The sequence below is a fragment of the Microtus pennsylvanicus genome, chromosome 11 (genome assembly GCF_037038515.1).
Source record: "Microtus pennsylvanicus isolate mMicPen1 chromosome 11, mMicPen1.hap1, whole genome shotgun sequence".
In the NCBI taxonomy this organism is placed as follows: domain Eukaryota; kingdom Metazoa; phylum Chordata; class Mammalia; order Rodentia; family Cricetidae; genus Microtus; species Microtus pennsylvanicus.
The window spans coordinates 26,814,537-26,836,317 of NC_134589.1; the positions used below are offsets into that span (position 1 = coordinate 26,814,537).

General features: G+C 49.0%; 2 protein-coding genes across 4 annotated transcripts in view; both read right to left on the bottom strand.

The window, feature by feature from the left end:
- Nucleotides 1-10,509: 10,509 nt before the first annotated feature.
- On the bottom strand, nt 10,510-17,064 carry Slc35b1 (solute carrier family 35 member B1). Of its 2 annotated transcripts, none has more exons than XM_075991015.1 (9): nt 16,777-17,064; nt 16,016-16,119; nt 15,278-15,408; nt 14,679-14,709; nt 14,002-14,159; nt 12,979-13,105; nt 11,806-11,912; nt 11,507-11,660; nt 10,510-10,711 (listed from the first exon to the last, which is right to left on the bottom strand). In XM_075991015.1, exons 1-9 carry the CDS (start codon nt 16,983-16,985, stop codon nt 10,659-10,661), a joined length of 1,074 nt encoding a protein of 357 aa, XP_075847130.1. In that variant the 5' UTR covers nt 16,986-17,064; the 3' UTR covers nt 10,510-10,658. The 2 variants fall into 2 exon arrangements, with proteins under 2 accessions (XP_075847130.1, XP_075847129.1); XM_075991014.1 differs by having other exon boundaries at nt 15,278-15,383; nt 16,777-16,992.
- Nucleotides 17,065-19,421: 2,357 nt separating this feature from the next.
- Fam117a (family with sequence similarity 117 member A) overlaps nt 19,422-21,781 on the bottom strand; it is a 44,929-nt gene continuing 42,569 nt past the window's right edge. For both annotated transcript variants that reach the window (XM_075991016.1, XM_075991017.1), the window contains one exon: nt 19,422-20,582. In XM_075991016.1, coding sequence (XP_075847131.1) covers nt 20,282-20,582 — 301 coding nt within the window. In that variant the 3' untranslated portion in view covers nt 19,422-20,281. The remainder of the gene's footprint in view (nt 20,583-21,781) is intronic.

Here is a 21,781-nt window from a genome sequence, read left to right on the forward strand (position 1 = left end):
GCTACTGGGGAGGCAGGCACAGGCAGAGGCAGATCCCTCAGGCTTGTGGGCCAGCCTGCCTACTTGGTGAGTTATTGGTGAATGAGATACCCTGTCTCCAAAAAAAAAAAAAATGTGTATGGAGCCTGGGAATGAGACCCAAGGTTGTCCTCAGGCTCTCTCTCTCTCTCTCTCTCTCTCTCTCTCTCTCTCTCTCTCTCTCTCTCTCTCTCACACACACACACACACACACACACACACACACACACACACTCACAAAAATAAATAAACCAGATCCTGCTTTTATCGCCATCCCCAATGGGATAGTGAAATTAGGAAAGATATACTATACTGTCTTAAAGAATGGGAAGCTGGACCTCTTTGATCCTTTCTCCCAGCAAAACCCTCCCTGGTTTAGGATCTTTGTCTCATTTCCCTTTTCTCAGCCCCTTCCCTGGTACCTTAGGTACACTTGGGAGGACCACAGCTCTCTGGGTACCTCTGCTTCATTGGCCACTCTGGGACAAGGATCAAACAAGAGCTTGGAGCTGGGCAGTCCAGAGTGGCCCCCTCACTCACCAAGGGATTGCTTCCTGGGAAAGTCTTGCTCCAGGGATTCCCTCTCACCATGCCCTGGGTGACTGAGTCAGGCTTGGGGGGAGGGAGGTGGTTTATACTTTTTAAAGCTGTTCTCATCAGAGAGGACAGCATGGGGCAGATGCTTCTACATCAGCCTAGAGAGTGACTCGGATCTACTCCAGCTGCCCCAGTCCTCTCTGCTCTACCCTGTGCAGAAAGACTCCAGAGGCATTTCAGGGCCGAGATGGAAGCTCTGCTTCTTGAAGGATCTGGTTACTTGGAAGATGAAATATACTTTGGAAGCCTCAGATAGCTAGTTTTCAAAGACTTGCCCTTATTCACTGGGGCAGGGAGAATGCATATGGGTTTGCTCTGTGTGGGCAGGAGGCAAAGTCCTCTCTAGATGAAAAGCACAGCACAGCCTTCCAGAAAAGCAGCCGATTATGGCAGGGTCAAGCAACTGCTCTGCTTCTGGGGGCCACGACGAGGAGTGTGAGCCACCCCCGTCTTTTCTCTCCCGGGCAAGTTTTGATCACTCATACGTCTGCTCCCCCAGCACAGGGGAAGGGATCATCCTGATGATCTCATTTTGGACAAGTGAGAAGCGAAAGCTTTTTAACTCTGACCCACTCGACTGCTTGCTATGCAGTGGGCACTCTGGTGTGTAGGCAGTGGGTGGCAGCAGCTGCCAGACACCTTCCCCCGAGGATGCATCAGTTGGTACCAAAAGCCTACATCAACTCTTTCTCATCTCCGTGCCAGCAGCTGCAAGTCCTGGAAGAAAGCCAGGAAGTCCACCATGAGCCCTGCCTTCTTCCCCGGCCCCCATCCTCCAAGAACAAGAAGGGCTGGCTGGAGAGCCCTTTGAGAATGGAACCGAGGGTTCTTAGACACGTTTCCAGCTGTCACGCCTGCTAACGTGAGGACTCACACGCGCGTGCACACATGCACACTCAGCAATAAATTCAGTGTCAGGCTTTTGTGCTCCATCTGTCCCATGCCCAAAGCAATGGCAGGAAGAACTTCTGTCAGCAAACTGTCACTCCTTGTCTCCTGCCTTCCTCCCTCCCTTCCTCTCTTTCGCTCTTTCGCAGCATTTGTTGAATGCCTACAGTGAGCCTGTCAGTCTTGGGTTAAGGCCCTAAGAAGCACTACTCTGATAATAGCCTCTGATATTAGTGCTGTAGCAAAGTGGGTGGCCGCTTGGTGGGCCTAGGGCAGACCTGACAGGAAGGCCTGTTTATTTTAAGCCAGCCAGGAATGATACAAACAAAACCCTGGGAAAGAGAGGTCTTGAAAAAGGGAGCATTTCCAATCTCTTCTCCTCTCCCGCCTCTTCCATCCCCTGTCTTTTCTTTCCTTCTTTGAAGCTGAGAGGGTCTCACTGATCTCGAGTTTACTGTGTAGCTGAGAATGACCTTGAATTTCTGGTCTCCAGGCCTCTACCTTTCAAGGGTTGGGATTACTGGCACGCACCACCACGTCTGGTTTGCGAAGGGCTGGGGATTGAAGCCAGGATGTGGTGCACGCTAGGTGAGCAGTTTACCGACTGAACTATGTCCCCGGCCCTCCATCTTCTCTTACCACGACAAATGTCATTGATTGGGAGAAGATGAAGATTCACTGCATCCTGTAGGTGGATTTGCATTCCAGTCTATTGCAAACAGTTCCATCCTAACCCCTCATGCTCCTCCCTTCCCTACTGACTTAGATTGGTTACTTCCTGTATGTGTGTTCGCTGCAATGACTGGACAGGTGTCGGGATTTTGGACCCTTAACATCAGAGGATCTGAGATGGAACAGTTAACTCTATTTGAGGAAGACAAACCAGTTAACCCTTGAACTAAGTCCAAGCGCTTGGTTATGTGTTTACTTGTATCACCCTCCCCCAATGGGAATCATAGGGGAAGGGTTCCAGGCAGCCTTCTGCTCCACAGTCTCTCTGGCACACAGCACGTTGTCACGGTCTGTCTCAGCGCATACCAATGCAATGTGTTGAATGAACAGAGTGGCTAAAAGTACCAAATGGAAAAGGGGATTCCAAGCGTAGGGAACTCTGGGCACAAAGGCACGACAGTAAATACCATACAAGGGAAGCTGCAACTGGTTCCCGGTGAATGGGAGCGCTGGGAGTGTGAGGTGAGTGGGATGGAGCAGGCTGGAAGTAGCAGGAGTTGACGGAGGGAAAATAGACACCAGTGGGCTCCCGAAGGGCTTTTTATGCTGCCTGGAGAAGGTAACCGGGGAACCTTGGAAGTGATTTCGGAGCGAAGTGACAGGATCAGGTTCTTGATTCACAGAAATAGCTCTGGCAGAGTGTTAGGGTGAGAAGTGAGCTCCAGGGGGAGGACAGAAGCAGCAAATAGAACCTTCAGTTCTGTGTCCCCCACCTTTCTCTTCCTGAAGCCCCCAGCTTCAGGAAGAAGCTGGAGAATCTATTCTAGGAGAGTGGTGCCCCCTGCTGATAATGTCTGGTACTGCACTTCCCTGGGCCACGGGGGAAATAAAAAATTTGGCCATGAAAGAAAAGTACCTGAAAGCCTTGAGCACAGAACTGCGACTTGAATGAAAATGAGAGCGCCTCCTTTGGAAGAGAGGGGCCCATGAGGACATTTTGGATAATGACTAATGCCAGATAAAATATAGAATGCTGGCTAAATTTGAATACAGAGACATATACCAAAAATGTGTTGTTTATCTGAAACTCAAAGTGAGATAAGCCGCTTGTATTTTTGTTCATTAAACCTGGCAGCCCCGGAGAGTATCTGGAGGGTCCAGGAGGAAACTGGAAATTCAACTGGATGGACTGCCGTTGTTGGTGTACAGTGCCCTCCGCCCCTTCGCCTCATCCATAAAGCCACTGAAAGCAAGTACCTTCCTTATTTTGCAGGATGCCAAGTTGCACCGTTCTGTTTTGGAAATCACTGTGTGTGTGTGTGTGTGTGTGTGTGTGTGTGTGTGTGTGTGAGAGAGAGAGAGAGAGAGAGAGAGAGAGAGAGAGAGAGAGAGAGAGAGAGAGAGAACATAGCCCAGGCTGGCCTCGAATTCACAGAAATCTGCCTCTCGAGTGCTGGGATTAAAGATGCGCACCACCATGCCTGTCTGGGAAGTCGCTTTGACTTAAAAAAGCCCCATGATTATGATGGATCTTGTGTATGGAGCCCCCAGTAAATCTGAAGGGAGTATGGACCCTTCCCACATGAACATGAGCCCTACTTGGCCACCTCCCGGGTGCTGTTTTTTAGTTCGTGACTCCGGCCCCAGTGTCGAGTCCGAGACATACTCAGCCACACAGGCCCATTCTGCCTGCCTTGGCTAAGTTTGCAGCAGAACCCCACTGCCTAAATTAGCAGAAGCTCAAGTACCTGCGGTTTTGCAACAAAAGCTGCCACAGCGGCAGATTTGGTCTGATACAAAGTGACTTGGCCGGTTGTAGTGGCGCACGCCGGTAGGATTTGCTGAAGGAGGCAGAGGCAGGAGGATCACGAGTTCGAGGCCAGCCTAGGCTACACAATTCCAGGACAGAGAAACCCTATCTGGAAAAACAAAAAGGCCACAGGTGAAGTGGATGTGGTAGAAATGATTCCTGTCATTTTTTTTTTTCCGAGACAGGGTTTCTCTGTAGCTTTGGAGCCTGTCCTGGAACTAGCTCTTGTAGACCAGGCTGGCCTCGAACTCCCAGAGATCTGCCTGCCTCTGCCTCCCGAGTGCTGGGATTAAAGTCGTGTGCCACCACCACCCGGCGGCTTCCTGTCAATTTTTAATGAGCCAAACAAAAACACACTTTCCAGATTCCCTTGCAGCTAACTGTGGCACTGTGACCAAAATCTGACTAAATTTCTGGGTAGAGTTCCCAAGTTTGGGAGAGACTTACCTTTCCTCTCCCTTTCTCCGTGGAATTGGACGTGGTTACGCAGCAATTGTCACCATAAAGTCAAAAGCAACACAGTATAGCAGAGCAACAAGATAGGAGGAGCCTGGGCTGCTGTCATCAAGCATGTAACAGGAACAGGAATTAATTAAGCTGCCATTATTTTAGGTTCCTGTCCCATACAGGAGATGTCACAGCAGGAGGCAGGTGTTAGTTCCAGCTCCTTGTCCAATTGTTGGCTTCACCTCAGACCAGTTACTCTGTGTTAGTATTCAGGCATCTGCACTGGCCTGCCCTTGGGGTTCTGATAGGTCCTCAGCTGTAGCCACTAAGAGCACCTGGAAGACTTTATGGTCCATAAGCTGCAGGAAGCCTTCTTCATTCTGCTTCACCTGTGCCTGCTCATGCCCCTCCAGCAAGGTCCTGATCCACCAATGCAGCCACAGTCCTACTGCCAAGCCCTCCCCACGGTGCTCACCCAAGACCCAGTAGACCCAGTCCGCTTCTCAGGCAGCACCACCAGGTCCATGAAACCCACACCACCCCTAGCTCCTTTGCCTGGACTGAGTGTGGCCGGGATATTGCCCAGAAAGCAGGGCGCCATCGACACTAGAGCGGGCATGCTTAGGGGAGCTCTGAGTAGACATGAGCCCTTTCTGCAGTGATGGGGCTCTACAGCTGGGGGATCCACCCATGCTAGGGACACGGATCTTCTGGGAGGATTTAATTACCCTGCCAGGAAGGCACAAGTGTCACACACACACACACACACACACACACACACACACACACACACACACTTCATGGAATGTCCAGCCTTCGTGTATAGAGTACTTGCAGGTCTGTGGGCTGAATGTGGTGATTCTAGGATCCCAAGTAGGAGGAAAAGCATTTAGTCAGATCTAAGACGAAACATGGCGCTTTTGCTAGCTGTGAACGTCTAGATACCACAACCAAGACAGGCCCCTTGTCTTGGCATTGGCTTGAAATACTTCCTTCTCTTCCTTCCCCAGAAGTCACAGGGAGTTCACCCATTTGAACAAAAAAAGGTGAACTTCAGGAGAAGGCAGAAGCAGCAAGCTGCACTTGAGGGCTGGCGTCCCTGCGGGCAGGAGCTGCTGACTGAATAGTTCTTAGTTTCTCAGCCCTGTGGGTCTCCTGGCTCCTTGCATTGACTGAATCACTCATGGTTTCAAGTTCCTCTGGGTCCTCTTCCCGCCCTCCCTACCAATGGCAGACAGGACTCACTGGCTCCAAGTCTGCCGAGCGTACAGTGGCTACTCTCCAGTATGTTCTAGAGGATACTGGGAGCTGGCTGATTAAACCAGTCTGAACATACTTAAGGGAGCTTTCAGGAAGAACCATTGGAGACTCCTTGCAGCCCCTCTCGAAAAGCCCCTGGGACCTCCACAGCCTACCGTCCACCTGACCTCGCAGAGAGGACAAAGGCCAGGAAAGGTTGTCTGGGGCAGAGGCCAGGGGAGGTCATTTGGGGCGCGCAGATTACTCTGAATTATGGACACTCTCATCCCAAAACTTGTGTCTTTTTCAGCGTACTTGGTTGACATTGCCCCTCTGCTGGGTCGCACTGTGGAACACGGCCTCCAAATCGCAAGGGGTTTTACCTTTTCAGGGCTGTGAATTGAACCCGGGGCTTCCCTCATGCTAGGGAAGTGTTCTGTCACTGAACTACACCCCCAGCCTTTGCTAATTTTTGTTTTGAGATGGGGGCTTGCTAAATTGTCTAGGTTGGCCTTGAACTTACCATCCTCTTACCTCTGGCCCTGGGCAGCTAAGATTACCAGAAGTGAATCATAGTTCTAGCTCAACCTGAAAATTCTACCACATAAACACTCCTAGTGAGATACCCTTGATGTCTAATCAAAGAATATATTTATTTATGTATTTATGTGGTACTAGGGATTGAACCTAGGGTTTTACAAATGACAGCCTCTGACTATATTCCCAGTCCCAGCTTATCTTTTTTTTTTTTTGTCCTTTGACTCCAAATCTCATGTAGCCAAGGTTGCCCTCAAAGCTGCTGTTTAATTAAAAGGGCCTTGAATTTCTGAACCTCCCACCTCCCACATTCGTCTCCTGCAGAGTGCTGGGGATGCAGGCATGTTCTACCATGTCTGCTCTTAGCATTGTGCTGGCATGGACCTCATGCACACTCAGGCAAGGACCCCACCATGTGAACTGTACCTCCAGCTCCACTCATTAGTTACCCACCATGTGAACTGTATCTCCAGCTCCACTCGTTAGTTATTCAATTTGGTTTTGGGTTGTTTTGTTCCTTTCTTTCTTTTCTTTTCTTTCTTTCTTTCTTTTTTTTTTTTTTGAGAAAGTTAGAGTCTCATATAACCCAGACTGATCTTGGACTCTGTCTGGAGCCAAGGATTAGCCTGAATTCCTGATCCTCCTGTCTCCACCTCCCAAATGCTGAGATTACAGGCATGGTGACCACGCCCAGCACTCCCCGCCCCCACCCTTTGAGTCAGGCTCTCATTAACTTGCCCAGGTTGACCTTTAATTTGCTACCTACCTTGGCCTCACAAGTAGCTGAAATTAGAGGCAAATGCCACCGGGCCTGTCTACAGAGAATAACATTTTGTCCAACATCTCCTGCAAGTGAAAATGGAATTTATCATCGAGATAGTGGGATGATTATATTCTCTTTGGAAGAAAATGGATAGCCTTTCCCGACAGCTTTTAGTTAGAACGCTCTTTTCTGAGCTGAAACGGTGCTGGGCATGGCACTCCACGCCTGGTAATCCTAGCACTTGAGATGAAAAGCCCGGACTTAGTGTGTGTTTCTTAATTATATGTATGTGTCTGTGCTGTGGTGCGTGCACATGAGTGCAAATGCCCTCGGGCAAAAGGTATTGGATCCTTGGCAGCTGGAGTCATGGGTGGTTGTGAGTCACCAACATGGGTACTGGAAACCCTGGTCCAGTCATCTGCAAGAGCAGCAAGAGTTCATAACCCCTAAGCCATCTCTCCATCACCTAGACAGGTGTTGAAGTTTAGTACCAACTACATATTGAGGTCTAAGCCACTCTGGGATAGATGAGACTCTGGCTCAAAACATAAAACAAAGCAAAACAAAGTAAACCATAATGGTAATAGAGTCTATGTTTCCATTTCTATTTTTAAAATTATTTACTGTCAGTCCCCAAGTTCTCTGGAAGTTCTACTAGGAATTTCCAGAAAATCCGATCCACCAGCTCAGCTTACTGCAGACTAAAGAAGTCCCTGACCCAATATAGAAAAACAAATCAGGCTCCCTGCCCCCGCCCCGCCCCGCCCAAGTGTGTTCAATCATCAGCTGATGCACCTTGGTGAATTTTAGGCTTCCTCCTTCAAGTGTGGGAAGCTGCTTCTGGCCCAAGCTCTCCCCAGGAGTGCCTTAAGGATAAAATGGCACAGCATAAAGAGCCCTGGGAAAGCAGGAGCATTATAAACATGTGAGCTCACTGTTCCTGAAGACAGCTGGTCTGTTTTCAATGGGAAGGGCTGAATGATCCCACAGAGACCGAGGGCAATTTCTCTGCCAGGGCATCTCGGAGAAATGACCAGTTCTGCTTGTAAAACATACCAACTGTTCCCTGACAAGTAGAACCAGCTATTGGAGGCAATGGGCCTCCTGAGGGGCTTCACTTGTCTTCCTTGGAGGGCCCAGGTCCAGAAGACAGCCATAACTGGAGGACATCCCAAAGACCTACAGCTGGTTACCTAACCTTCTTGGCTCTTAGGTTCTCCTATCTCTGAAAAGCAGGCATGAGTTTGGTGCTCCTTGCAAGTGTGTTATGGGGAGCAAGGATACAGAATCTGTTCCTTATGCATGATCTACAGTAACACTTAGTACCTGTCTTTCCACATCCTTTAAAAAGCAGCATCATTTTTATTTCTATGTTTAATTCCAGAATACTTTCCTTAAGATTGTACCCCAAATAGCAACTGGGCTACTCTTCCTTGCTGTAGGCCAAAATGGCAAATCCGTTTATCAGGAGCCTGAGCACAAAGACCCAAACCGAGAAAGCCGACCTTATGTTTTGACCAAAATAGAGCTAAACACAGCATAGCCCGCAGAAAAAAACACAGGGCTTAGGGAAGTCTGCAGGCTGGGTTCCTCCCTTCTGCACATAGCTGAGAATTAACTGCAGAGGAGGACCTTTGATCTTTCGAAACCCGAGGCATCAGGTTTTCCAGGGTTAGCAGATCAACATCGCCTGTTTGAACTTGCCTGGCATTTCAGAATCAGGCCTGTTAGAGACCGACATAGGGCTGACTTAGTCAACTCTGGCCTTCTATTTCCGTGCTCCGACAGGTAGCATGCCAGCCAGAACAAGCTGGCGGCTTAGTTCTTGAGCAGAACATTGCCTCAGCTGAAAACCATAGTCCCGCCATGTGTTCCCACGGAAACTAACTGGAGACAGCAGACCAGGGGAGAGTACAAGGCAGCTGAAAACCACCTTTCCTGCTTAGCAGGGAAGCCAACGCTCCAACCTCTCCTGCTTTCAGCTTCCGACACGTGAGTCAAGCCCCACCTTGCCCAGACACCTTCCTGCATATACTTGCATTTCTGAGATGTTGTGGTTTGTCTTCCAACCTCCCTATTAGATTATGAGCAAGAAGCAAGCACCAGTCTTAGCTACCACCGAAGCTCCTGCATGCTCACTGGTAGCACCGGAAGTGTCGGATGAGTAGATAGGAATACCCAGGAACTGAACTCCCAGGCACCCAGCTGGCAGGAAGAGCTGATCCTATGAGCCATCTCATCTCAAGCTGCTGAAACCAGTCTTATCTCAGTGACCAGCGCTGGGTACTTTCATGATAGATAAATGGCAGGGAAGAGTGATGCTTCTTGTTAGAACAGTAGATACGCATGACGGCCACCTGTGGGACCCTAGCCCTGCTGATAGGCCCTCATCCCCAGCCAACCACAGGAGAACACCCAAAAACTTTGAATACAGCAGAGGAAACAACCTTCACGGTGCTGAAAAAACAGGGAGATAGGCAGTAAATGCTACCAAATAGATTTAAAATTTCCCCCAAGGGGAAGGAGTTCAAGAAGAGTCGGTGCATCATGACACCCAGTCCCTAGGGAGCATGAGGAGTGGCACCAGGGCAGGGCTTAAAAGGCTGGGCAGAGGGTGGCAAGGCAGCACTCAGGAAAGAGGCCAGGCTCCCATCTGGAGAGCCAAGGGGCGGGGGCTGGAACAGATGGAAGGAAAGTTGCAGCTGGTGGCAATGCACTTTCATGTGTAAAGTTTGGTCCTTGGAGGATTGCGATCCAGCTCTGAAGGCAGCAGTGGGCAGGTGGCTCTGCTCCACGCTCCTCCTTCTCCCCCCCCATTACCACCCAGAGCACTTGACAGCTGCTCTGAACCAGGACTCAGCCACCCTGCCTTCCGCCAACATCCCTTTCAACAGGCAGAAGCTGGCATGGTGACACCTTGGCACGCCAGAATGGCAGAGGACTGAGATGCTTCAGCTGAAGGGGGCAGGGGAGCAGGAGGGACGAATCCAGGCTCCCCAGAGGGGGCCAGGTGGACTGAGCACAGAAGGAAGGAGGGAGGGGGTCAGGAAAAGCATGTTCAGGGACCTTCGAAACACGTTCATGATTCATGCACAGGTTCTCGGTGGAGTCTGGCTGAGGGGTGCAGCAGGAACAAGAGAAAAGCCAGTGGATTCTGAGGTCCTGGCCGTTTCAACCTCTAGGTGTTCCTTGAGAACACACCTTTCGTTTTTGGCGACTCGACTCGTTTGCTGCGTGCTTTGAAGTGATTTTACATCCTCTGGCTCAAACAGCCAGCCACCTGTCTCAGCATATTTAGAGCTCGCCCGTGGGAACAGAGGCTGCTGGCACAACCCTGCCAACTCCCAGAGCTCCCCCTGCTCATACACACTTCTGTGCACTTCATGGGGGAGCCTTAGCACCCAGCCTTGCCAAACCCAGCCCAGAGAGCAGCAGTAGGGTCTCCAGCTTGCCTTTGTTCTCTTTATTTGTGCTAGACTATACAAAACCAGAAATTAGCAACCTGTCTTGTTAAACCCCAAGTGCTTTGTTTAGAAGATTCGATCTTGCTTCCTTTGATTTTATTTTATTTTTTTAATAAAAAGATTGGAACCCAGTCCCTTATTGTGACTGAGTCTATTTTCCCAAGATGTCACCGTTGGAGATAATAATTTAAGTGTTTCTGGAGTGGAGGAAGCCTTTCTTTTCCTAGTGGGAGGTCTTCTTTGTTCCTTTCCCAAACTTGGCATCAAGACCGAGACCTATAGAAAGGAGAGAAGCTGCTTAAACTTCATAGGAGGACATGAAGCCTGCAAGCCTAGCTTCCCAAAGGTGAGCTTTAGACACAACAAACTTTGGAGACAGGGTCTCACTCACTATGTAGCTCTGGCTGTCCTATAACTCACTATGTAGACCAAGCTGGCCTCAGACTCACAGAGGTCTCTCTGCCTCTGCCTCTGAGTGCTAGGATTAAAGGCGTGCACCACTTTGCCCAGCTTTAGGTACAACACACTTTGGAAGACTAATTTTATGTAGCTTCTTCAAAGACAACAGAATGATAACAAATGAAAAGAAAAACTACCAAGACACTGGCAACACACACCTACCAATACCAAAACAAAAATCAAAACTTCCCAGTTATTTCTTTCAACTCTCATATAATATCATAGGTTGGCAAGGAAGTAAATATCAGACTCTGTCCCACTCAGGATCTTGAAAGTTCATGTCACTAAAAGACACCACTAAGATGGAAAGCAGAGAAGGAAGGCAGCAATAGAAACAATGCTTCCTTTTCTCCTTTACGAAAATTTTCTTTAAAATAACAAGATAAGCCAGGCAGTGGTGGCGCATGCTTTTAATCCCAGCACTCAGGAGGCAGAGGCAGGCGGATCTCTGTGAGTTCGAGACCAGCCTGGTCTACACAGCTAGTTCCAGGACAGGCTCCAAAGAAACATAGAGAAACCCTGTCTCGAAAAATAAATAAATAAATAAAAAAGAAAGTCTACCATTTTCCCTCTGTGGCCCTCTTAGAGGCACTTGCTGTGGGTAGAACTCACCCAGGAATACCAGCACAGTGCCCACCCACTGCATGGAGCTGATGGGGTTGGCAAAGAAGATCACAGAAGCCAAGATGGTGAAGAACTTCCGTGTTGTGGTGATGATGGAGCATGTCAGAGGACCAAAGTACACAACCGTCATGAAGATAAAGCTCTGGAAAGAGAAAGGCACGTGAGACTCCTGAGCAGTACCATGAGAGATACAACAGGCACCAGGGCTGGCTGCACCGCCCTCTTCTAGCTAGTCTTCCGGGCTGGCCCAGGAGGGAAGTTAAGTTTGCCTTCTCCAAAGAACTCACCTGACCCAGGGCACTGGTCAGGCCAAAGAGCAGGATGTTATAGATGATGGTCGGGTACCTCTCAGCAAAGCTTAAGAACTCCCAGAGCTCTCCAGTGAACAAGATCCCTAAAAAAATTCAAGAGGTAAACAGCTCATCTTATGCTTTCCCATACACCTGCATGCAGCCTGCTTAAATACCATGAGGGAGGCTGAGCGAGGAACCATATGTAGAGTTTATTCTGGCCTGGTTTGCATCTTTCTCAAATTTTTACCTAGTTACAGACATTAACTTGATTTTCCAAGAAAGGCTTACTTCTCCTAAAGTGATTGATGTTGGGTATGTTTGGCTTGTGCCTGTAATCTCAGAACTCAGGAAACTGAGGCAGGAGGATTATGAGTTTTAGACTAGTCTGAACTACAGAGTAAGAAATGTCTCAGAAAACAAAACCAAAGTAAAAACCAAAACCAGCAATTTAAAAGCAGAGATCCTTAGCTGCTGCAGACAGTGACCTCTAGGTTTCCAGCTCAAGGACACCCTGGAACAGGTCCCCTCCAGCTACCAATAGTCTTTTCTTTTTTCTTTTTTTTTTTTTTACTTTTTCGAGACAGGGTTTCTCTGTGGCTTTGGAGCCTGTCCTGGAACTAGGTCTTGTAGACCAGGCTGGTCTTGAACTCACAGAGATCCGCCTGCCTCTGCCTCCCAAGTGCTGGGATTAAAGGCATGCGCCACCACCGCCCGGCTTAGTCTTCTCCATTAACCCCATTGTTAATGAGAAATACCTTCTTCACGTGCTCAGATTTAAGAGGTTAGGAACCACTGATTCCAAATCAAAGGATCCATACATGAACTCCATTCAGGGTACTACTAAGTTGGCAAGCACCATACTGTATGTCTTATTCGTTTTATGAGAAAGAATGTTCCTAGATACCTGTGAGTGTTCCACCACTTAGCTTCTCATGACATCTAGCACATGTCTACCCCTATCGTGTCAGACTCAGGGAGCAGAGGGACATTGCCAGCACAGGTCTTTCCAGGAAGGTCTCTCAAGGGTTGGACAGAAGGGCATTTTGGAACCAAGTCAGGCCCTTGGCCTGCACAAAGTTAGCAACTGGCAGCAGAACCAGGGATAAAGGGATGAGAGCAGTCTGCCCTCTGGTGATCTGTGCAGAGAACAGCAGAATGGCTCCTTACCAGCACCAAGCAGCAATGTGGACCAAAGGTTGATGTTCAACATCATGTGGTTGGAACCTGTTTGGTAATGAGCCCGCATGTGGTCCTGGGAAACACCTGTCAGTCCATCCAGGGTCAGAGACAAGAGCTAGGGAAGGAAAGGGAGCAGCTGGCAATGAGGTGGCCAGCAGGGCCCCTTCCTAACCCAGGACACAAGACCTTCCCCTAAGGCACTTCAAAAAGGTCCTGCCCTAAGACAGAGTCTCGGAACTAAAGTTGCCTGCAGTCAGGTGTAGGGGGTAGAGAGAGACCACGCGAGCTGCCCTCTGGCAGGCACTGGACTGACAAACTAACTGCATCACGACGGACTGAAATCAGAGTAGAGCAGGAAGACCGCCATTTCTAAGTGACGAAGCCAACAAACTGGTGCACAGGGACTGGAACAGGCCACAGTGAGCGGGCCTCCTCCTGCAGGATGCCTCTCTGCTCAGTAAGAACTAACTCGAGACTAGGTTCTGAGATCTGACTGCCTGGCCTGGACTGCCACTGATCCTGACTGCCACTTATGCATGGGACAATGGGCAAGTGACTCAGCCTCTCCTCAATTCCACTAGTAAAATGGAGATAACACTACCTGTGTTAAGAGGTTATAAAAGTTAATCAATGAAAATGGGAAGCACGTGGGACAGGGCCCAACACTCAGTGATAGCACCTATTGATTTGAGTCTGGCTTCCACGTTGCCTGAAAACCTAGGGAGGCACATGCCACTCCTTCCTTCTTGGCTCTTGGGTCTCTCTGAGCTCACACCGGAATCTAAGCAAAGACCCCAGAGCACACTCTTCTCCAGGAGAGTTTGCTTAAGCTACAGTTAAATATTTCAGCCACTTTACTGTGGTCATAGCAGAGCCAGGGTCCTTGCAGCAAAGACCAGCAACAGGAGTCAAGGGACAACACACCCTCCCTTGGCTTCCTGCCTGCCTCAGCTGGGGCTGTCCTTGCTGGAATCTGCTAGAAAAGGCTGCCTTCCCTAAAGGACTGCATACCAGAAGCAGCTCTCCAAAGCCGACTGTGTGCTCTTCTACCCCAACCATCTTCTTAGGCTTGTACATGAAGAGAGCCACACCGGCCACAATTAGCAACACACACAGGTACTTGGCCAAGGGGTACTTCTTCTTCAGGAGGGTCACCCCAAGGAGCATAACTGCAGGGGAAACACAAACAAGAACAGTGACAGTTCAAGCATCCACTGTTGTCAGCTACCCCAATACCCTCCTCCTGAGAGCCACGTCACGAGGAGGGAGAAAAGAGGGTGAGAGTTGGGAGGGGTGTCAGGCTGGTGGCCAGATAAAGATGATTGAGCAACAGGCTTGAGTATTCAATAAGGTGGAGAAGGGCAGAGGACCAAAGTCCAGGAAGCAAGTGGGCAAGGATCAAGGGAAAGAGGAGGCACTGAAAGGAAGAAACTGCGGCCCAAATGGGACTCAGGGTGGGAGAGGACAGTGTAAGCACAGGGGCACCACAATGGCTGAGGACACAGAGCAGGCAAGGTCAGCTTCTGGCCCCCACACAGTCTGTGTACACCACAGGAAGCAACAGACGACAGAAAAATCCCTAGGGAGATCTATGCCGGGATGGTAAAACCCAAAGGGACTCAGAGCTCTCAGGGAGAGGGGGAAGAGTGAGCACAGAACATGGAGACCGGACCGGCTTCTTTGCTTACCTGGGATTGGCTTACAGGATTTACCGAGGACCTGAAATGAAAGTGAGCAAGTAATTTCTGAGCGCCTGTGATGTGCAGGAATTAGAGCAGGTGCTACATTAATGGGTATTAGCACTGGACCTCTATCAGAGAACTTGGCCTCAAAAAGCAGTCCTATCATGGCCAAACCCATATCATACCCCAATTCTATGGTCCTACATCACCCTTTCTCTCTCAGCCTTTCTCTCTCTCTCTCTCTCTCTCTCTCTCTCTCTCTCTCTCTCTCTCTCTCTCTCTGTCTCTCTCTCTCTCTCAACATAGTCTCAAGTAGCCCAAGCTGGCCTTCATAGCTGAAGATGATCCTGAACCTCTAATTCTGATCCTCCAGCCTCTACCTCCCAAGTACTGGAACTGTATGCATGTGAAACCATGCCTGGCTCATGCAGTGTTGGGGATATAACCCAGGTCTTCATGCAGGCTAAGCAAGCTCTACCAACTGAGCTACATCCTTAGGCCTGTAGGATTGTTTCTTTCTTATTTAAATCACAGACTAGAGGAAAGACCCCTTAGTCTTGTCCACACAATTTTGAGCCGCCTCTCATCTCACCCTGAGATTTCACCTGAGTTGGATAGTTGACAAACTGTAGTGCTGAGTTGCTGGAGACCATGGCACCCACATAGGAGACAGAGCAGGCAGCATAGAGCCAGGTCCGAGTACGATCCACCCTGGCAGTGTCAAAAAACTGGATCACTGGGAGAAGACAAAAATAAAACAAAAACAAACAAAACATACAAGAGAAACCCGGTGGGGCAAGGATGGACCATTAAGCAAAAGTTGAGGCCATATGAAAGGAACTTGACTGTCAAGCAAGACAGCTATTTCTATCTTCTTAAGCTGGGAAATCTCTGAAAATTATTCATCTCTCCAGTTTCCCTTAAGTTTAACAAGACCACATGCAGAGTGGAGGCAGGGATTCACTGAATCCCTAGAAAGGATGGCTTAACTCTGCCAATGGGTTTCAAGGAACAAAGACATGTTTGAAGCTGTCATACAAAGCAAAGGCAAAGGGATAAAGGGGAAAATGTTCTAAGTATTTTCAGTGGGGATTTAGAACACAGATGACCCAGTCATTTCTGACTTAAAAGTTGGTATAATTTAGAGACATAACTTTTTTTTGAGACTTAATATTTTAATCTCATTTCACAGTCATTAGTTTTACAGACTGCAGGGAGGCTGTTTAAACACTCCAAGAATATGGAGGTAGGGAAAACTTAGATTTTAAAGATGAGTCCACGTCTAATACCCAGAATGTGGGGAAAAGGAGGGTGCACCGAACAAATTACTATGAGGTACTCACAGATCTTGGCAAATATAGCATTGATCACACACTGGATGAAAACCAAAGTTAAGGCGAAGGTGAACGTCTCCTGTTTGGGTCCTTCCCCATACTTTCCTCTTGTTCTAAGATGAAATGCAAGAAAAAGAGACAGATGAAATCAGTATGTGTCACTCGGTGTCATCAAGTATTCTCAGAGCCACTGAGGGTTTTGGAAATATCATGCTTTTGTGGATGCAGCGAGAGTTGGTAAGAATCATTGAGTTTATTTACCCAAAGGGACCGATTTGATTTAAGCCTAGAAATTAGATAGGCCAACCTACTGATATCATAAGCTAAGGAAGGGATATCCGTAAAGAATTACAGGTAGGGGCAACAAGGAAAGTCAGATAGCGGGATAAAAGTATCCCCAGTAGGAAAGCAAGACCGAGAGCAAAAAGATTAGCGGTCTGCAAGCACCTGAGCGTTCAATAAAAGACCTGGGTCTCAGTTCACGGAACACTCTTGTAATCAATAAAGTCAAAAAACATCTAATGGAAGAAGAAGAATCACATCCCAAAACTCCAGAGGCCGTCCCTTTAATTTTAGAATTACAAGGATGCTCAGCCGCCAATGCATAATAGCAGAGTGCAAAAAGAGGTCAGAGGGCTGAGCCGGAAAAGAGGAAAACCTATACCAGACACAGGAAGCCTGAGGGCCGGGCCGTAAAGTGGACGGTGGGTACTGGACGCCGGCCCTGGCTGGGGGCTATTAGCAATCCTGCCCCCCAAGGGTGCACTCACATCTTCTCCTGTAGGATCCCATAGTAGAAATAGCAGACAAAGACACCCAGGAAGCAGAGCGGCAGGCGCAGCCGGTCAGGCACCAGGGATCTGCTCGCGGCCATGAGACGCACCGACGAGTCGGCCGGAGACCCGCTCAGAGCAGGTGGCGGTAGCGGCGAAGGCGAAAGCTCCAGGCGGACATCGCCGGCCGGCGGCAGGGGCCTCATAGGAGCTGCGTGCGACCGCTGCCTCGTAGGACTCAGGAGCCACCTCCAGAACTGCCAGCTCACAGCTGCAGAGAGGGAAATGCCTCCCGCTCCGGCAGCAACATTCTAGGAAAGAAGGCAGGTCTTGAAACCTTGACTCCATTCCTGGTGGCCAAGAAAGCCCGCCATATCGAGGTTAATACCTCATCCCCTAGATTTTCCGATCAGGCAAGGCCGAGGACACCTACAACCTGCAGCTTGGCGGGGAGGCCTAGGCGATAACCCGGCGTATAGTGATGACGTATAAGTATGTGGACGTTATCAATTGGCTATGCAGAGTGAAAATAGACGGATGGGCGGAGAAAGAGGCGGTGAGGCCAGGAAAGTGAATCAAAAGCCTTCTTTTGCGGTCAGCTGTCAGGCCTCAGCTGGGTCCTAACGCCAAGATCTCTTTATAGAGCCGTAGCGCCCTCTAGCCGCTGCCCAGCGTCAGCGACTCCAACCCTGTCTACGGGGCATTAGAGGCCTGGCTGAGGGATGTGGGTCTTCTGACACTTCACCAGGCTTCCAAGGCAGGAGGCCCGTGGGGCAGGATCCGTGATCAATCAGGGCTCATGTCACTTAAAGGCAGTACAGCAGTGTTACTTAATTCAGAACCAGTTTTCTCACTCTGTAAACTAGGGGTAATTAGTAATAACCACCCTATCACCCCTTGAATGCTCTGAGGATTAAATGAGCTACGGTTTACCAAAGTGTTTTATAAACTGTAAAGTACTCTGTGCAAGTTTGAGGTATTATTAGTCATCACAAATTCTCAAATCCAATCGTATTTCCTCACCTCTTGGAGGTGCAAACTTCAAGTTTATTGAATTTTTTTTTTTAAAGACAAGATCTCGTGTAGTTCAGGCTGCCCTCGAACTTGCTATGTGTAGGAGAATGACCTCGAACTCACAATCCTTTCTTCTCCATCACCCAAGTACTGAAGTGAATTTTTTTCAAGGACTTCCAGCTCTCCAATGAAGCAACTCCTCAGATACACACCCCTTCCCATTATTGGACTCCTCCCCAATCCAATGATTGGGTCTCCACCTGCTCAACCAGAATTGCCAAAGCAAGACTAACCACAGAAACACAAACCCCCCACCTATTACCGGTCCAATTCACAGGCAGCCATGAACCTCCGGTCTGCTTTTCTCTTTTAGCAGCCTGGCTCCTTTGGCGCAGCTTCAGGCAAAGGAAGGAAAGGCCAGGCAGCACCACACCCATCACTGGGGACCTGACTCACTAAGGCTTTGGGGAGAAGCCAGACATCTTTCAGGGCTAGAAGGACTAAGAGAAGATAAGTTCTGTCCCTTGCCTAGTGTCTCCATTTGGGAAGAGGAATTCTCACACATTTGCTCTTGCCTTTTGGCTCACTGCCGAATCAGCAGACACTTCTAGGAAACCAAACGGTAACTGGGTGAGTCTTGGGTTCCATTTCTGCCTCTTTAATTTACCACCTGGGACCTCAAACAATTCACTTGACCTGGGTTGAGTTTCCCGATAGAAATCATGGCAATATAATAACCAGCAGGAGAGCTCTAGAAAACACAAGCTGTGGAAAGAAGTGATCAGGGTTCCAATTCTTATTCCCCAACTTGGTATGGTCTTTTTGGACAAAGTTATTCAATCTTTTTTACCTCCCTTCACTCACAGAGTGGCGCTTCTATTTATTTCTCTCAGCTAACAGTGTCATACTTCCAATGACATTTCAGTTAAAGCCCCTAACTTGGTAGGTGGTGATTACCAAACCAATGGATAATAGTTGAGAGAGCCTGGCCTAGGGGTCTGTCCTGAGGTCTTCTGAGATAGATATAACCGCACCCATTAGGGTAAACTTTCCACCCAATACAATGTGGATGCCCTTTGCTGAAACAGAATGCCAGCATGGCAATCCCCGCTTTCCTCAAGTGTCTGGGGCTCTTACAGTGCAGCCCCGAGAGGCTACGGAAGGACAAGAACAGTTTCTGTGTCCCATCCAAGGCTGTACACTATGCCTTGGGTACTCACGGAGACATAGCATGGAAGCTAAAACCTTAATGCTGTCTTAGTTACACGCCATTCCCTGGTCTCGTTTCCCTGCCAGAGAACCTGCAATGCCAAACTATCTCCCTTTAGTTGCCCTTATGTTCTTGCTTACGTCCACTGGCCTCAGGAGCCTTTTCAGACTCTCGTCAGCCCCTTCCTTAGTGACTCCCGTATCACTTTCAGGACACACCAAGCTCTCCATTCTAGAAAAGACTTCATGTATCTCCCATGAGTGTGTCTTTGTGAAGACTCTAGCAAAGCCTATCCTTACAGCAACTAGACCATGGTGTGTTAAACGAGGCTCCTTCTCTTGAAGACCGGTTAGAGTGACATACAGCGCCTTCCATTCCGGCACACTCCTCCCATTCCAGGCATTCAGAAAACCCAAACTACTGGAGTATTTATTTATTTGGTCTATTAACATCAAGATCTGCAAAAAACAATTTCTAAACACAAGATAAGAAAACTTGAACATTAACATTCTTCAATTTTGTGTAAGCTCTGCAGTACAGAAAATATACAAACTTCAAATAGCTGCAAAAATAGTGTCTTTGGGAGAAAATAGAGTTTCTACATCGATACAAGAAAAATAGGCATTTTTTTCTAATCCACCCCAACCCTGGGGCAGGTGGAGGGTATGGAGCCACCATGTGCCACCTGCAGGAATGCCAGCTCTCCCTCTTCCCACTATCCACTTGGGGCTGGGATGCTGCTTAAGACAATCTTTAGTCAGGGTAAAAGTGAGATGAAAATGCCACTTGGGAAATCTCATGGTCCCCCTGCCAACAGCTGAATTGGTCAAGTGTTCTGGCCCTGAGGACCACTTTGGTCAGCTCCTCTAGGAGGGAGGCGTCGGGTCTGATCTCCTCTGTCTCTAGAGGTGGGGCTGTAAGGAGTCTGTGGCATCTCCCTCTCTCACTCACAGACAGCTTGTTCCACAACAAGAGCCTTCCGTAAGTCATCTGAACGCACACCCTGGGCTAGAAGACTCAAGACCTCCTAGCAAGTGAGGGAAGCCGCAGGTACACAAGTGTAAGTTGTGAGCTGCCTAGCTGCTAGTGGAGAAGGTAAATCTCCTCCCTTTGGAGGGGCTGACGTCCACCAAAGGACGTGGGGCTTTGACACAATAAATGAAAGTGCTCAAAGGCCAAGAGGGAAGGGCTCCTCCATCCCCAGCTTGGGAAGCTAATGAGGAGCTTGCCACCAAGGCACTGGTCTCCATGGTAAAAGTGTGTGCAGGGGTCGGGGGCTCAAACTACCAAGGAGCTCTGGAAAAGCACGGACTCTTCTGATGGTGGGGTGCGCTGCCATGGCTCAAATGGCAGTGAGGAGGCCTTGGAAGCTTCTGGATCCTTCCGAGGTGGTGCCCTGGGACTGGCAGGAGGAAGAGGAGAGCCAGGGCTAGAAGGGCAGTTCCGGAAGATAAAGCCCATGCTGGGGAAGAGGGGCTTGATCAAGCTGACAGGGCAGAAGGCTGAGCCAGTCGGGTTGAAATGGACTTTGTTCTTGTCAGGACAGGAAGTCAAGAAGGCCAAGTCAGGACCTGGGGACCTGAAGGATGGAGAGAGACACAGACACATAAGTACACAGGAAAACAGTCAGTGAAAGAAGGGGGACTTTGCTTAGGCAGGGCACCATGGGAGCTGGGACCCTGTTCAGAGAGGACAGTAACCTCAACAAAATCTGAAAAGCTCTGCCATTTTTGAGGCCCCTCAGGGCTCATTGCTGCTGTAGTGGGGTTGAATAATTCCCTGTTGCAGGGACCACGGTAGAAAGGCACTGCTGTGCATGTCACAGGACATTTAACAGCATGCCAGTACCAACCAGACATCAGCAAGATCATGTCTCCTTCCTTTATGACAACTAAAAATGCATCTAGAGCTAGGGGTGAATGTGCAAGGCCTGGGTTCTATTCCCCAATATAGCAATCTATACATATAAGGCATTTCTCAGCAGGAAAACTGGTAAGATAAAGAAAGCCCAGGAGCTCTTAGGGAATGACTGATCAACACCACCTTCCTTAAGGGGCTAATGCAGAGTGGGAAGCTGGATGAGATGACTGTGAGACTGCCTCTAGCTTCACGCTGTGACGTCACGTGGACCAGTCCAAGTCTCACTTCCATCTACGTTCACGGTGTGGAATGAGAGAAGCTCGAAGAGCCCAGCCTGCGTAAGCTAAGGAAGGAAGCCTCTTCTCTCAGAGGACCACCAGGCAGAGTGGGAACAGTAACAAAGACTGCTGACAGTGGTTCTTTTCCAGAACGCCTACCACCATGGGTTGGTTCTCTTCTCCCTCAGCTGAGATGCAAATGGTGCCCTCAATGCCCGAAACCCAGACCTAGCCAAATCTTTACTCCCACACCATGACTAAACTTCCTGGCTGCTATCGAAACTACAGCTTCCAGTGTGAATCTGCCCAAACGGATAGAAAGCTGCAGGAGGAAATAGAGCAAGCTTTCCCAGACCAGCAAAGGGGACTGGAGTGGCCTCTGGAACGGTCATACTCAAACCAACACAGAGGGTAAAGAAATCAGTGAGTGGCTTCAGAACCATCCAATATGATTTGAGAATATTCTAACGCTCTTTCTTGCAAGAATTAGAGATTTCTTTCTGGAAGTTCACAACACTAGAACTGAACAGCAACCAGGGGGTAAAAAAGTACTGGCATGTTTGTTTATTCTCTTTCATTCATTCATACTCTGTTGGCCTATCTCCCTGCCCCCCCCCACTCTGATTATGGTCTAGCAAGC